This window comes from Nycticebus coucang, chromosome 8, assembly GCF_027406575.1.
Source record: "Nycticebus coucang isolate mNycCou1 chromosome 8, mNycCou1.pri, whole genome shotgun sequence".
Taxonomy (NCBI): domain Eukaryota; kingdom Metazoa; phylum Chordata; class Mammalia; order Primates; family Lorisidae; genus Nycticebus; species Nycticebus coucang.
The window spans coordinates 124,084,876-124,100,403 of NC_069787.1; the positions used below are offsets into that span (position 1 = coordinate 124,084,876).

The 15,528-nt window shown below is 41.2% G+C and overlaps 1 protein-coding gene across 2 annotated transcripts in view; it reads right to left on the reverse strand.

Annotated features, from left to right (window-relative positions):
- VEPH1 (ventricular zone expressed PH domain containing 1) overlaps window positions 1–14,793 on the reverse strand; it is a 246,934-nt gene extending 232,141 nt beyond the window's left edge. Inside the window, exons 1-2 of one of the 2 annotated variants that reach the window (XM_053600821.1) lie at window positions 14,657–14,793; window positions 2,648–2,936 (exon numbers count right to left, since the gene is read on the reverse strand). In XM_053600821.1, the coding sequence (XP_053456796.1) occupies window positions 2,648–2,785 (138 nt within the window). In that variant the 5' untranslated portion in view covers window positions 2,786–2,936; window positions 14,657–14,793. Of the gene's footprint in view, window positions 1–2,647; window positions 2,937–10,701; window positions 10,858–14,656 lie in introns of those variants that run through there. The other variant, XM_053600822.1, reaches the window with a different exon arrangement.
- Window positions 14,794–15,528: the final 735 nt, after the last annotated feature.

Sequence of the window (15,528 nt, forward strand, 5' to 3'; positions counted from 1 at the left end):
TCCTTTGTTGTGGAAAAACCCAACAACACTAAGGACGTTTAGCTGCTAAGAGAGAACCCAGAGGTGAAGTGTGGTGTTTATCTTCAAAGTTTTGAAGTTTTTTTTATAGGATCCCAGGTCAGACTCTTTTGATCGTTGGGGGCAAAGACGATGGGCAGAAAGTACAAAGAGTAGGATCCCGCCTGTTTAAAGGAGGAACATATTAACCACTTAAACTTCCAACAGCAGAACAGCTATTGCGTTGATTCTTTGATCATCAGCAACAGGAAAAGTCTGGATAACTACGGCCCAAATACTAATAATAATTAAAAGATATGAGGTGGCTCACAAATTTGATAGAAAAGCTGAAATATCTGGTTGTAGAAGGGGCAGTGAGCAAGGCGGCTACCGTGACAGAGGGGCAGGAAAAACAATAACTGTTTCTCTGGGGCACCATCATCAGGATAAACCCCCTCTGCTGATTTCTTTCTTAGAATTACTGGGGGAAAAAAGTCTTATTGGCAAGTTTGTGTCAGGTGTCCCACCCCTTTCTTCCTCTTCCCCTGGCAGGACAGGGTAGAGAGTCATTTGCAGTCGGAACATTTAATGCAGGTCTCATCAAGCCTTCATGAAATGGAATAAGGAATTTGCTAAAGGAAAATTGAGGAGCTGGAGAAAATATTAAAAACCTAATATATCCGCATCATTGCAAGTGCAAAAGAAGAGGCTACCTCTCTGTCAGCTGTCCTACGGGGAGGGTTTCTGTGCTAGCGGGAAGTTGGAAAAGGCGATTTAAAAGGCCTCTTCCTGTTTTATGTTTCTAGGGAGGAATTGAGATGTGGCATTCATGACTGAGATCCAAGAATGAAGAACTGGGCCTGGATCTGATAGAAGCCTGGGGCACAGTGAACAGGAAAGTAAGCTGTAGGGTGGGTATGGTGGCTCGGTGTACTAATCAGAAAAGGAAGCTAAGGAGCTGCTGGTGTTGGTCACTCAAGCTCAATGTATCTAAATTAGAAGTCACCGTCTGCCTTCTCCCCGTGCCATGGTTACAGATGGAGAAATGGAAGAAGCAAGATATGATAGAAGTTAGCAGAGGAAGAAGAGACATGAACTCCTGGCTGTCTAGACTTACTGGACAAGGGGGAAGCTGATTGGAGGGTGTAAGGGGGGAACAAATGCTCCTAATGACAGCAAACCGGCCAGCCTGAATAGTTAACCGGAGCCGACATATGACAGAACTCACCGGTTCTAGACTCTGAATATGACTGGCAGCTGGAAGGCAAAACAATTAGTGAAGAAAACAAAAGAAATCACTGGCCACTAGTGACCTCTAGTGGAAACAGGTTTTAGAGAACTTAATTTTTTTTTTTTTTTTTCTATTAGGACGATGAAAATCAGTGGCATTTTCAGCCAATTTATTTGCAAAAGAGTGTGAAGGAAGGGGCTGCCAGGAACAGCATCAAAATCCTACCCAGAAAGTGGACATGTACCAGAAAAATTTGTGTTTTGTGTCTAAGTTGATTAATACTCAGGAAAAAATGTTAGACACCTAACTCCATTCTAGAAGATTACCTGAGAAAAGAAGAGTGTTTGGGCAATGACTTCATTGGTCACCAGGGGAATTTGGCATGTGGACAGCAGCTACCAAAATAACACACAAACAGTTTTGAAGAGGAGGCCGTGCTGGTTGCCAGGATGCCTTTTAAACACCTCTTCTCTGTAACAGAGAAGGGAGCTGTTATCTCAGAAATATGCACACATTTGCCAATTTAGTATTTTATGGCTTGGGCCCCACCAATTTTCTTTTCCTGGATGGTGTCTGTGCCAAGTGTTGGCAAATGCCATTGAGCTGGGAGGATGTAAAAAGATGCCCGGTGACCGAAGGCTTTGAAGTGGGACCAATCTCAGGGAGGGTCTAAGTACAGCCAGGAAGGTCAACATCAAACCGTGCTGGGCACTCCACATATGGGCCCTTTGGGATGTGCTTTCAGAGTACATAATCTTGACATTGAGGAGAAGCAAGGAACAGGAGGCCTGATGGAGGTTTTAAATCAGTCTGATCATACTGGGGACTAATAATGGGTGAATGCAATTAAATGAGAGGGAGGATAGAAAAACGAGCAAAGAAAAGATAAAAAATGAGGCAATACAGAAGGAAATAGAATCAGCATTATCAAGCCCTGGGCAACTGTCACTTCTGGCAGCAGAGCGATCTCCCGTCCTGTCTCACATTACCCACATGGCAGGAGTGTCATCCTGCTGGCTTTCATTATTCAGCCTCCACCACTCACCCTGCTCTGTTTACAGATGCTCTTGTGCAGCTTGGCAGGTCTCAGGGAGACCTGTTTCCCTGAATTCCCTCTCTTTCCTTTTCATGCCATTTCAAGGATGTAAAAACAATCCCTCATAATATTTTTGTGAGAATTCCATTCTGGTCTGCAATTCCAGAGCTCTGGTCTCTGTGAGTACAGGAGGTCTAACTGCCCCCTGAGCCCACCACTTTCCTGATGTTATTTCTTAGACACCAAAATAAACCACAGAGTAAAGAGAGACTGTGTGAGTGGTCCTTCCTCTGTGCCCTGCAAGGGTTCCTTCGCCAGGATGTCCATATATATCTCTAGGATAGGTCCCCTAAGGAATCTACTGTAAAAGTCAGTTTACTTACCGAAGATGAGCTGATTATTTTAATTTGCTCCAAAGCTTCTGTTAGGCTGTCTTCAATCTCAGAGTCATCTAAGGAGAAAAGGTCCCCAGCTCGTGAAAGATCTTTTTGTCCCAAAACAAGTCGGAACAATTGATGCATGATGTGGAGGGGTTTGGTGGGTTCTACAGATCCAGGCCCTTGTGTTTTAGTTATCAGAGGTCATCAGGGCAAAAACATTCAGCAGGAGGCCCACTTTGTGTTCCATGAAAGGTCATTTTTCTCCAGACTTTGAGGTCTCCACTGACATCCTCTGCAAGGGAAACAAATGACATAATATAGCCGTTGGCAGGATGGCATGAGCTCAGAATGTGAACTTGGTCTCCAGCAGAGAGAGAGCAACAACAAAAAGACAACTTGGAAACGTGTTCGCAGAGTAACAGATCCTGACTTGATGAACTTCAAACGAGCTCTTTCCTTATTTTTGCCTCAAAGCTCCCGTCAAAAATCATTAGGTTTCTTCAGAATTTAATTTGAACCCTAAAAAGCTGCATGAGCCCCACGCTTATTTTTCTCCTGTTTTCTTTCTTCTTTCCGTGTCCTCTTCATGCCATAAGGAAACATACCCCATACTTGCTAGATTTCTCCCAGACTCTCATGGAAATCACGTGGAAAGGGAGAATGAAAGGGTGGAGAGAAGACAGGAAACATCTTTTAGAGCCACTGCTTGGGGCTTTTCCAGAACTTTTCTTTCTGTCTAGAACTTGGACATGGACAGCAGAGCTTGTCCTCCTGGCTGGACTACATTGCTATGTCGGCAATAGAATCCACTCCCACGCCCACCCCCCACCAAGTCCAGAAAGTGATCTTGATACTTACACTATTTCTATTTACTCTGTCATGAAGTAGCAATCAAATAAAGGACACTAGCTCGAAATATGGAATTAGATAAATCTCTGCCGAACACGGACATGAACTTGAACTCGAACACTGAAATTGAATGTGATAGCTTTGACGTGCAGGCTAAGGAAGAGAGCTTTGAGATCAGGAAATCCTCCCTCTATTCCCACAATCGAAATAATAAAGTTCCACTGTATTCCTCATCCAATTAACAGTCCACAGAGAATAGGGTGATGGCACAAATTAGATATCTGGTTATTCTCATCAGCTCCCTTCTGGGCCTAATAAAATCACAGACCATTTGCACTGGTAGAGACCTTTATAATCATTTGATGGCCAGGGAGGTTTAATCAGTTCCCCGAGGCCCCATAGTAGCTGTGGCAGAAGGCTTGTCTCCTGATTTCAGGCCAGTGGGCTTTCCTAAGAATTTACAGTGGAGTAAAAATTACCTTACTGATGGAAGTAACTTAAAAATGCAGCTGTGTGCTCATATAGTGAGAATCAAGAGTTAGTTATTGATATAAGCAATAGGCACTTCTGCCTAGCATTTCAGTCTGAATGTGCTCACCAGCATGGGTGTGGAAAGAGGAAGGGGAGTCGGGTGTTCCCTTGAGCAGTTTCAGGCCTTTGTTCTGAGCTATAGGTGTGCTGAATGAAATCTTATTTTATTTTTTATGAAGGGGTACACAATTTTCAAATTTAAGGGTGCACACCCTCCATGCAACATGGTTTCTAAACACAAGCCAAATTTTTCATCAGAAACTTAACCAAATAGCTTATCTGCAGTATTCTAAATGCTGAGTCCTAGGGGTCATTTTAGGGCTTTCAAGGGCAGTGTTGCCTATGCACAGTTTTTGTACCATCTATAAGCTTTTGTAAAAATATGGCTGACATTTCCATACCTATATCCACGTGCCAGGGGGTAAGTATTTTACAAATATTAACTCGTTTAGTCTTTGGAATAACTATAGGAAAATATATTTATTTTCATATTTATAAATTTTTTAAATAAATTGTTATCCCCACATTTTATAAGTGAGAGGATTTTATAAATATTTTATCCCCACATTTTATAAGTGAGGATCCTGAGGCAGTTTAAACAACTTGCAAAAGCCACACAGCTAGGAAGCTGCTTTGAATGCAGTTTCAGGCTCTAAGTTCATAACCACTTTCCATACCGACTCCACGTAAAATGAGAGGCAAGTCCTCAGAGCATCACTAACAGTCAGGGAGGAAGGTGGGGTAGGGTCAGAAGTGAGAAAATAAATTCCTCCCGTCCTGACCCTACATCCTCACCCATCTATGCCCTGGGATGCAGGCCACGTGGAGAGCAGGAGAGACACGGGAAATGGAGCTCAGAGCAGGGGGAAAGGAGAGCGGCAAGCTTTCAGCGTGCAGAGCAAGGGTCCCATGAAGTAGTTCACACCCTGGCAACTGTGGAAAAATGAATTACATCTACCAAAAAAACCATGGCAATATTTATGCACCCGATCAGAACACACCTCAATTTATAAGAGAAACTCTAACAGACATGAGCAACTTGATTTCCTCCAGTTCCATAGTAGTTGGAGATTTTAACACCCCTTTAGCAGTGCTGGATAGATCCTTCAAAAAGAAGCTAAGCAAAGAAATTTTAGATTTAAACTTAACCATTCAACATCTGGACTTAACAGACATCTGCAGAACATTTCATCCCAACAAAACTGAATACACATTCTTCTTATCAGCCCACGGAACATACTCCAAAATTGATCACATCCTATTCCACAAATCTAACCTCAGCAAATTTAAAAAATAGAAATTATTCCTTGCATCTTCTCAGACCATCATGGAATAAAAATTGAACTCAGTAACAACAGGAATCTGTATACCCATACAAGAACATGGAAGCTAAATGATCTTATGCTGAAGGATAGATGGGTTATAGATGAGATTAAAAAGGAAATCACCAAATTTTTGGAAAAAAACAACAATGAAGACACGAATTATCAGAACCTCTGGGATACTGCAAAGGCAGTCCTAAGAGAGAAATTTATAGCACTGCAAGCCTTCCTCAAGAAAACGGAAAGAGAGGAAGTTAATAACTTAATGGAACATCTCAAGCAACTGGAGAAGGAAGAACATTTCAACCCTAAACCCAGCAGAAGAAAACAAATAACCAAAATCACAGCAGAATTTAATGAAATTGAAAACAAAAGAATTATACAACAGATCAGTAAATCCAAAAGTTGGTTTTTTGAAAAGGTCAATAAAATAGATAAACCTTTGGCCAACCTAACCAGGAAAAAAAGAGTAAAATTTCTAATTGCATCAATCAGAAATGTAAAGACGAAATAACAGACCCCTCAGAAGTTCAAAAAGTCTTTGATGAATATTACAAGAAACTTTACCCTCAGAAATATGAAAATCAGAAAGAAATTGACCAATACTTGGAAGAACGCCACCTACGAAGACTTAGCCAGAACGAAGTGGAAATGTTGAACAGGCCTATATCAAGTTCTGAAATAGCATCAACTATAGAGAATCTCTCTAAAAAGAAAAGCCCAGGACCATATGGCTTTACATCAGAATTCTACCAAACCCTTAAAGAAGAACTAGTACCTATATTACTAAACCTCTTTCAAAATTAGAAAAAGAAGGAATACTACCCAACACATTCTACGAAGCAAACATCACCTTGATCCCTAAACCAGGGAAAGACCCAACAAGAAAAGAGAATTATAGACCAATATCACTAATGAATATTGATGCAAAAATACTCAATAAGATCCTAACAAACAGAATCCAACAACACATCAAAAAAATTATACACCATGACCCAGTGGGATTTATCCCAGGGTCTCAAGGCTGGTTCAATATACATAAATCTATAAATGTAATTCAGCACATAAATAAACTAAAAAATAAAGACCATATGATTCTCTCAATTGATGCAGAAAAAGCTTTTGATAATATCCAGCATCACTTCTTGATCAGAACACTTAAGGAAATTGGTAGAGAAGGGACATTTCTTAAACTAATAGAGGCCATCTACAGCAAACCCATAGCCAATATCGTATTGAATGGAGTTAAATTGAAATCATTTCCACTTAGATCAGGAACCAGGCAAGGTTGCCCATTGTCTCCATTGCTCTTTAACATTGTAATGGAAGTTTTAGCCATTGCAATTAGGGAAGAAAAGGCAATCAAGGGTATCCACATAGGGTTAGAAGAGATCAAATTTTCACTCTTCGTAGATGATATGATTGTATATCTGGAAAACACTAGGGATTCTACTAAAAAACTTTTAGAAGTGATCAAGGAATACAGCAATGTCTCAAGCTACAAAATCAACACCCATAAATCTGTAGCCTTTATATATACTAACAATAGCCAAGCCGAAAAAACATCAAGGACTCTATTCCTTTCACAGTAGTGCCAAAGAAGATGAAATATTTGGGAGTTTATCTAACAAAGGACGCGAAAGATCTCTATAAAGAGAACTATGAAACGTTAAGAAAAGAAATAGCTGAAGATGTTAACAAATGGAAAAACATACCATGCTCATGGTTGGGAAGAATCAACATCGTTAAAATGTCTATACTACCCAAAGCAATCAAAGCTCCATTGTCATATTTTAAAGATCTTGAAAAAATATACTTCATTTTATATGGAATCAGAAAAAACCTCAAATAGCCAAAACATTACTCAGAAATAAAAACAAAGCAGGAGGAATCACGCTACCAGACCTGAGACTGTACTATAAATCGATAGTGATCAAAACAGCATGGTACTGGCACAAAAACCGAGAAGTAGATGTCTGGAACAGAATAGAGAACCAAGAGACGAATCCAGCTACTTACTGTTATTTGATCTTTGACAAGCCAATTAAAAGCATTCAGTGGGGAAAAGATTCCCTCTTTAACAAATGGTGCTGAGTGAACTGGCTGGCGATCTGTAAAAGACTGAAAATGGACCCACACCTTTCACCATTAACTAAGATAGACTCTCACTGGATAAAAGATTTAAACTTAAGACATGAAACCATACAAATACTTGAAGAAAGTGCAGGGAAAACTCTTGAAGGAATGAGCCTGGGTGAATATTTTATGAGGAGGACTCCCCAGGCAATTGAAGCAGTATCAAAAATACATTACTGGGACCTGATCAAACTGAAAAGCTTCTGCACAGCCAAGAACATAGTAAGTAAAGCAAGCAGACAGCCCTCAGAATGGGAGAAAATATTTGCAGGTTATACCTCCAATAAAGGTTTAATAACCAGAATCCACAGAGAACTCAAACGTATTAGCAAGAAAAGAACAAGTGATCCCATCTCCAGGTGGGCAAAGGACTTGAAGAGAAACTTCTCTAAAGAAGACAGACGCATGATCTACAGACACATGAAAAAAAGCTCATCATCCCTAATCATCAGAGAAATGCAAATCAAAACTACTTTGAGTAAGTAGAGTAGCCCTAACTCTAGTAAGAGTAGCCCACATAACAAAATCCCAAAACCAGAGATGTTGGTGTGGATGTGGAGAAAAGGGCACACTTCTACACTGCTGGTGGGAATGCACACTAATACGTTCCTTCTGGAAGGATGTTTGGAGAATACTTAAGAGATCTAAAAATAGACCTGCCATTCGATCCTATAATTCCTTTACTAGGTATATACCCACAAGACCAAAAATCACAATATAACAAAGACATCTGTACCAGAATGTTTATTGCAGCCCAATTCATAATTGCTAAGTCATGGAAGAAGCCCAAGTGCCCATCGACCCACGAATGGACTAGCAAATTGTGGTACATGTACACCATGGAATACTATGCAGCCTTAAAGAAAGATGGAGACTTGACCTCTTTCATGTTTACATGGATGGAGCTGGAACATATTCTTCTTAGCAAAGTATCTCAGGAATGGAAGAAAAAGTATCCAATGTACTCATCCCTACTATGAAGCTAAATTATAGCTTTCACATGAAGGTTATAACCCAACTATAGCACAAGACTATGGGGAAAGGGCCAAGGAAGGGGAAGGGAAGGGGGAGATTAGGGTGGAAGGAGGGCAATAGGTGGGGCCACACCTATGGTGCATCTTAGAATGGGTACCAGCAAAACTTACTACCTCGTTTCCCTGAGAATAAGACAGTGTCTTATTTTAAGGTGTGCTCTCCCAAAGACGCGCTAGGTCTTATTTTCAGGGGACATCTTATCTTTCCTGTAAGTAGGTCTTATTTTCGGAGGATGTCTTATTTTAGGGGAAACAGGATAAATGCAGAATACAAATACATACAATAACTAAGAAAATGCCATGAAGGCTACGTTGAACAGTTTGATGAGATTATTTCAGATTGTATATGAAATCAGCACATTGTACCCCTTGATTGCACTAATGTACATAGCTATGATTTAACAATAAAAAAATAAATAAATCAAAAAAAAAGGAAAAAAAAAAAAAACAACCATGGCAGTGTTTTCTTGAAATTTTCTCTAAACACATTCTTCCCTCAGCATCACATATTTGTAGTGACAGAATCTCAGTGAAATAGTATTAGGGAAAATTGCAGAAAATGACTTCACCTTGACCAACCAGCTTGTTGGACAATACCTGGCACTTCATGAAACACATTCAGCTGCCTCAGACTTATCAGGCAGAAATATGTGCTGGTAGAGAGAGCCCCACCCTGCCCCCCTGGCTTTCCCCGGGCTCCTTTTCCACACTCCACACTCACAGGAACTCGGTGCGCAGCCCCACATTCGTACTTCCAATTCAGTAGTCACTCTTAAGGGCCCATCACACGCAAGACATTTCTTAGGGCCCTTAGCAGAAACATCATGTTGTTCAACAGACAGCTGTACAGGAACTCTAAGGGTGGCATAGGGAGAGAGGACACTTGCACCGAACTTCTACAATATGTCAACAACCAAGAGAAAAGTACTCTGGGATCTATAAAAAGAAGTGTGAGGAAGTATAAAGGAGATAGAAGTCACTCCTAGGAGAAGGCGGTAAGGGGCGGCTTGCAGAGGAAATGGCATTAGAGCAGCACCTTTAAGGATGGGCAAGATTTTCCCAGGTCTTGTCACCTGTTGGTGTCATGATCTTCACAGGGCTCTTTTATGCATTATCAACTCTGATATTTGGAACACCCCAGGGAGATCGACTAAGTGTGCATTAGTCTTTTGCAGAGCAAGACAACCAATGCGCAGGGAAGGGAAAGGCACGAACTAAAGGTCTCACAACTGCCCAGTGGCTGAGCTGGGACTTGAGTCTCAGTCCCCAGACAAGCAGCTGGTGCAGGGAACAGCATTTGCCAAGTGTCAGACACTTCTCTGAGGGCTTCCCAAGTATCGAGTCACTTAGTTCTTACGACAATTCCATGTGATAAAACACCTGATGTTCAGAAAGTCATCACCAGCCCCAAGGCATTGAAGGGTAAATTACAGAGTTAGGGTTGATGGCAGCTGGTCTACCAGGACAACGTGCACTCAGGGCTTTGCATAATCACATACATGGCTGTGTGTGATAATTATTATTGAGCTACCTCCCTTCTGAGCAGCTCTCATTCAGTGATTTCCCCCACGCGCTGTACGTCCAGATTGGCAAGTCACATTACTTATCAGCAGCTCTCATCAAGGTTTTGCTCAGGTTATTCTGTTTCTCCTGCTGGTTGTTTTTGCAATAGCAGAGAAGGTCAGAGCCAGTGCAAATTCTCTCTCATCTTCTGAGGCATGCCCTACCCATGAATGTTATAGCCCTATGGCCTAAACATCATACATTATATACACACACTGAAATACTCAGTAGACATTTCTACCGAGAGGGAGACAAGGGCAGGGAGGATGACTATCACGCCTGAGCTTACACAAACAGCCAAGCTTCACAGCTAGGTGGGTCAGACTTCAAACTCATACTTTCGCTACTATGGGAAAACGGACTTGTAAAATTCCTTCTTATTCCCCACCTTTAGTTTCTTTCCTTTATACTTTCTTCCCCTAGTCTTTGAAGGATTCTAACCTGAGGACCATCTTCTCATTATTTAGTTTTATGTTTTGTTTTGTTTTTTTTAAGCAGGTATTGGCTGGCGAAGAGTTAGCTTGCTGTAAGAAGCAGCAGAAACCACAAAAAGAGAAATGACTGTACACCCAGCATGGCACATTTCAGAGAGTCACACCTGCCCCTTGCAGACTCAGTTTACCTGTGTTCTACTCCTTAAGGTGCACTGTACTCAGCTGTACGGTCTGAGACTGGGCAGGAGCGTGGGGCAGCAGAGTCCGAGGGCACAGAGAGTGGAATCCACTCAGCTCAGGGAGCCTGAAGTTGTTCATTGCACACTGGTGCCGGGTGGAAGAATTCAAGGAATGCAGCCTGATGCCACGGGCAGCTCCAGAGCTGGGTCAGGTGACAGGCTGCACCTCACCCAGGGGAGAGTTACCTCTGAGTGAAACACTCTGTTTCCTGGGGTGAAACACAAAGCCTGCTCCAGTAAAGGAGAGTTGTTTTTTAACAGAGAAAACAAAACTCCCTGTGTTCATGAAAATCTATACTTTCCCAGGGGAGAATGGGCACTGGAGAGAGCCAGGCAGGATACACAGCTTTCACCAGGAACTCCAGCAGGTGAGTGGATGGGCTGCAGGGAGCCATCTCGCAAAGCCCAGAGGGAGAGGCAGAACTGTTCTTCATTAACACTTCCCTCTCCCACAAGATTTCATGCAGTATTTGAAACTTGTCTAGTAAAGTAACAGCTCCTAAAGAAACTATACCCTTGCCCTCCCCCAAGATTAATATTGTTGAAGGTTTAAAGATGGCAAAAGGCACCAATAATTAGGACCAACTTCACCAACATGCATACACTTTTTTTCCACCTTATTTGCTGGGAAGTTCTTTGTGGACTAGATACGGTGGATTTGTACTTTTAAATATTGAAGCAACACTCAGCGAATGTTTATCCTGTTTAGTCTGTCGACACTCCAACAGAAGAAAAGGCTCTCTTTTACTGTTTACACAGTTGACAGTGCTTTTTAAAAACCATGTTTTTTAACTGTCTTTTTCTCTGCTCCTAATTTGTCTGTTCCTGAAGTAGGTCTATTGTCATCAGATCACGTGTCTGCTGGTAAAATGCAGGGGCAGAAATCCTCTGGTAAACCCATCTTCATGGTCACTAGGATGTGGACACTGGGAGAGTCCCTTGGAGAGTGCAACCCCCAAAGGTGTGCACTCAGGTTGGTCTCCATTCAATCAAGTCCCATGCTTAGGAGGACGACCTCAGAAATCTTCCTAGATACTTGGTGATAAGTCATATTTTTACTTATACCATCCACATGGAGTGAACTGTCCCCTTGAAGAGTTCCTTCATAAAAATGGAGACCCAGTCATCCATAGGTAGGTGTATTCATTCAGTAGTTTTCTGAGTCATCCATAGGTAGGTGTATTCACTCGGTGGTTTTCTGATTTACAAGAGACTCACGAAGTCTCCCCTTGTAATGGAATACACTGTACTTCTTTTGGCCTTATATCATCATCCTCTATTCATTCGTTCCTGTGTTTTTTAGTTTTTAATTTAATTTTTAACATTTCAGAATATTACAGGGGTACAAACGTGTTGGTTACATAAATTGCTTTTGTACTATTTGAGTCAAAGTATCCAGTTTTGGTACTTTTTTTTTTAAGTGTAGGGTCCAGGCCTGGACACTCTGTCGATGAAGAACAGAGTGGTCAGAGTGTGGGAACAGGGACACAAATGGGTTCCCGTCTCAGCTGTGCTTGCAGTGTAAACTTGGGCAGATTAATTAGCTTCCCTGAGCATCAGATTCCTCATTTGCCCTTGAGGATTATGATATTATTATTTTTTTTTTGAGATTTAATGAGATTATGTAAAGCATTTAACATGGAGCCCAGCATATAGAAACCACAAAAGAAGTGACGACAATCATACCCTTAATAGTATCATTCTTGCAAATCATTCCTCTGTTAACATATCCCCATGTCATGCCTTTTACAAACTAATACACTACTGTATTGGTAACTAAATGGACTTCACTAAAAGACGCGTAAGCCTTTTCCATTGGTGCCGTGTTTATATCTTAGTTGTTCTTTCCCCAAGTCTTAAATCTGGGTAGTTCATTTTTCACCTATCTTGAAGTTGCCCCTGTTGATTTTTTAGCAACTTTATCTTGCTCCCCAGAGAGATTGCCTTACCACGATCATACCCACCCCCACCAAGGCTGAAAAGAACAGTGGATGTTTTTTATGGAGCAGAAATGGAATAGAATACGATGTATCTCAGACTTTTAGTGGCTAAGTAATCTGAATACCTGAGTTTTCCATGTAAGTGCAGTGCTTGCTCGGGAGTTTATTAGAGAGAAGGGAGTGCCCAGACAGGGCACAAGCCACTTTCTTTATGACTCTCCAAGGTGACCTACATCCAAAGTACACTAATAAAACATCGGTGGTGGCTTATTCTATTACACATTTGTAGAGTCTACTAAATGAAAAAATATATGTATTATATGAACCAGAGAACTTAATCACCCCACTATTGGGATACCACTTGTGAAATACTGAAGTTCTTGGGTGGGGCTGGGGGGAGGGTCTCAATCACAGCAACTTAAGTTCAGCCTCTAACTTCCAAGTCAGGTTAGGATATACCCTGGTTTCCTCCCTTCAGAATATTCTGGAATAGCAATATATTTACCTGAAACATGAAAACATTTTCATATTATTCACCTGTATGATAAATGTCCATGGGACTAACTTAGACCCATTTGGGTTCTAGAAACTTTAAAATCAAGTTCTCAGATAGATTTTTCCCTTCAAAGAAAGGATTAAAGATTCTTTTGAAGGAGCATCTTTTTCACACAGTGTGAAAGGACTACAGGCGTTCCCATGGGAATTGGCTGCATACATTTCAGCCCTTCCCACAAGATGTCTATTGTTCCCTGGGGGTCTCTCCCTTTCCGCTGCTGTGCTGTGTTGCTACACTTTACTTCTACTGAAAGCCTCTGAGCCTGGGTTATTCCAAATGATGCTAAAGGACTCAGTCCTCAGACTTTTTTGCTAGAACCCATAAGCTTTAAATTTGTAGCAAGTTTATTACCATAGCACATATAAAACACAGGTTTGCGGGCCTGTTTAGCTAAGAACTCAAACAACTCTACTTCATTCTGAATACATATTTCAACTTATTAAAACACAGAAAGAAACATTTTTGTTCAAGGAGAATGAGATAGTTATTTTGAAGTCTCAACAAACTTTTTAAAACTAAGTTTTGTGATTTGTCATAATAATTTCATAGCGTACCCATCTTCTCCAGTAAATTTTGACTTTGCAGGTCATATTTATTCGGGGATGATATAAATCTTGCTAAAAAATAATCCTAAAAAAAATCCTGTGGGTTTGTTTTTTTCCAAAAAACATATCCAAATGCTCAAACTACAAGGAAAACTCAAGGTTAGATGTGCCTTCATTTACATTGAAATTTTATGTATTAAACAACTATATGACCAATTCAAATAATCTTGTATTTTTTCTATTCTTTAAATGAAAAAATATATATAAATGTCATTGAATCCAATGGTTGATCACTATAGCAATTTAAATGTGTGTCTGAAAGAACAAAATAGTGGTTAGATTCAATTATGATTTGTCAGAGGTCTGAAATACCAAAGGAAAAAACAACAGTAGCAACAAACAGTGATGGTTACTAAGCCCAGCACACTGACTGCAATGATACTACAGTATTTAATTTTCTTCAAAAATCAGAGGCAGGGCCAGTTTCTTTGCTGCCTGCAAAATGTTTCTTGAGATAAACAGAAGTATGACATAGGAATGAGACTAAAGCAATACGGACGAAAACAAAAATGCACATACTGTGAATCTAGAAGCACAGCTCTCTGTCCTGAGGCCTAGAGACATGTTTTAATAACCCACAGAGAAGTGGCTTTTGTGCCCTAATAACTGAAATGCACATGCAGGGCTAGACCCACAGCTCTCTTAGCTCCCAAATGCACGTTATCTGCATAATCAGCCAGCCCCTGGAAGTTTCCAGCTCCGCTCGCCTAGCCCCACTCCTCGCCTCTCTGCAGCTTCAGACATTTACTTTAATTAGCTTTTGTTTTTGCTGAACAAAAGGACAGGAAAGGAGACAGCCATACCTCTTAGCCCCGGAAACTCTGGCCCTCACAGGAAACAGAAGGCAAAAAGCTTGGTCTTCAGAGCACTTTGGCAGGACCCATGACCAAGCTCAGAGGCAGCCCTGCGGCTCCTGCCTGTCCTGTGGGCTGCAGCCTCGCCTCTCCGCGCGGCTTGTCAAGCCAGCAGAGCACTTCATCCCTCCCTGTGGACTCACCCTGCGGAATCGGGCAAATGAGTAACTTCTCCTCCCTCTCCCAAACTTCTGCTTAGAGCTAGCCATTAGCACAAAGCTTCACTTATTTCTATGGTAGATTTACAGATTTCTCTGAGCAGATCAGTAAATGGAAAGAATGAGAAGATTTGCCTAACAACTAGTAATTTAGGTTCTGTTAATGAATAACTCACTTTAAGGAATCAAGGAAGTTTTAGGTTAATATCAGATATGGGGCCTTTTAGCAGGCATCAGGAAAACAGCTTGGGGAGGGATGGAGGGAGGCAAGTAGTGGAATGAGATGGTATTTAAACCAAGTATGACAGAAGAAAAATACCACAAGGGAATCAAAATGGCTGGTCTAAAGGAGCAAAAGCCTAACTATGCCATTGGTGTTGCTAATGAAACATTGAGCACATAGATGAAGCTTCTCCGGCAGCACTAGGGATTTTTCCAATTCAGCATGGCTCCTTCTTGCAACCATGCAAATTACCAACTCATTTCCTTTTATCATCCAAATGTAGAACTCCTCCTCTAATTCACTGGGGGTCCCTCACGAGCAGTCCCACATCTCTCTCTTTTCAGGAGCATGACTTCAAAACCTCTAATGTATAAATTAATAGGTGATGCCCAGTGGATTATTGTATCTGGAGGCTCTTCTCTCCCTCTAAGTGTATGACA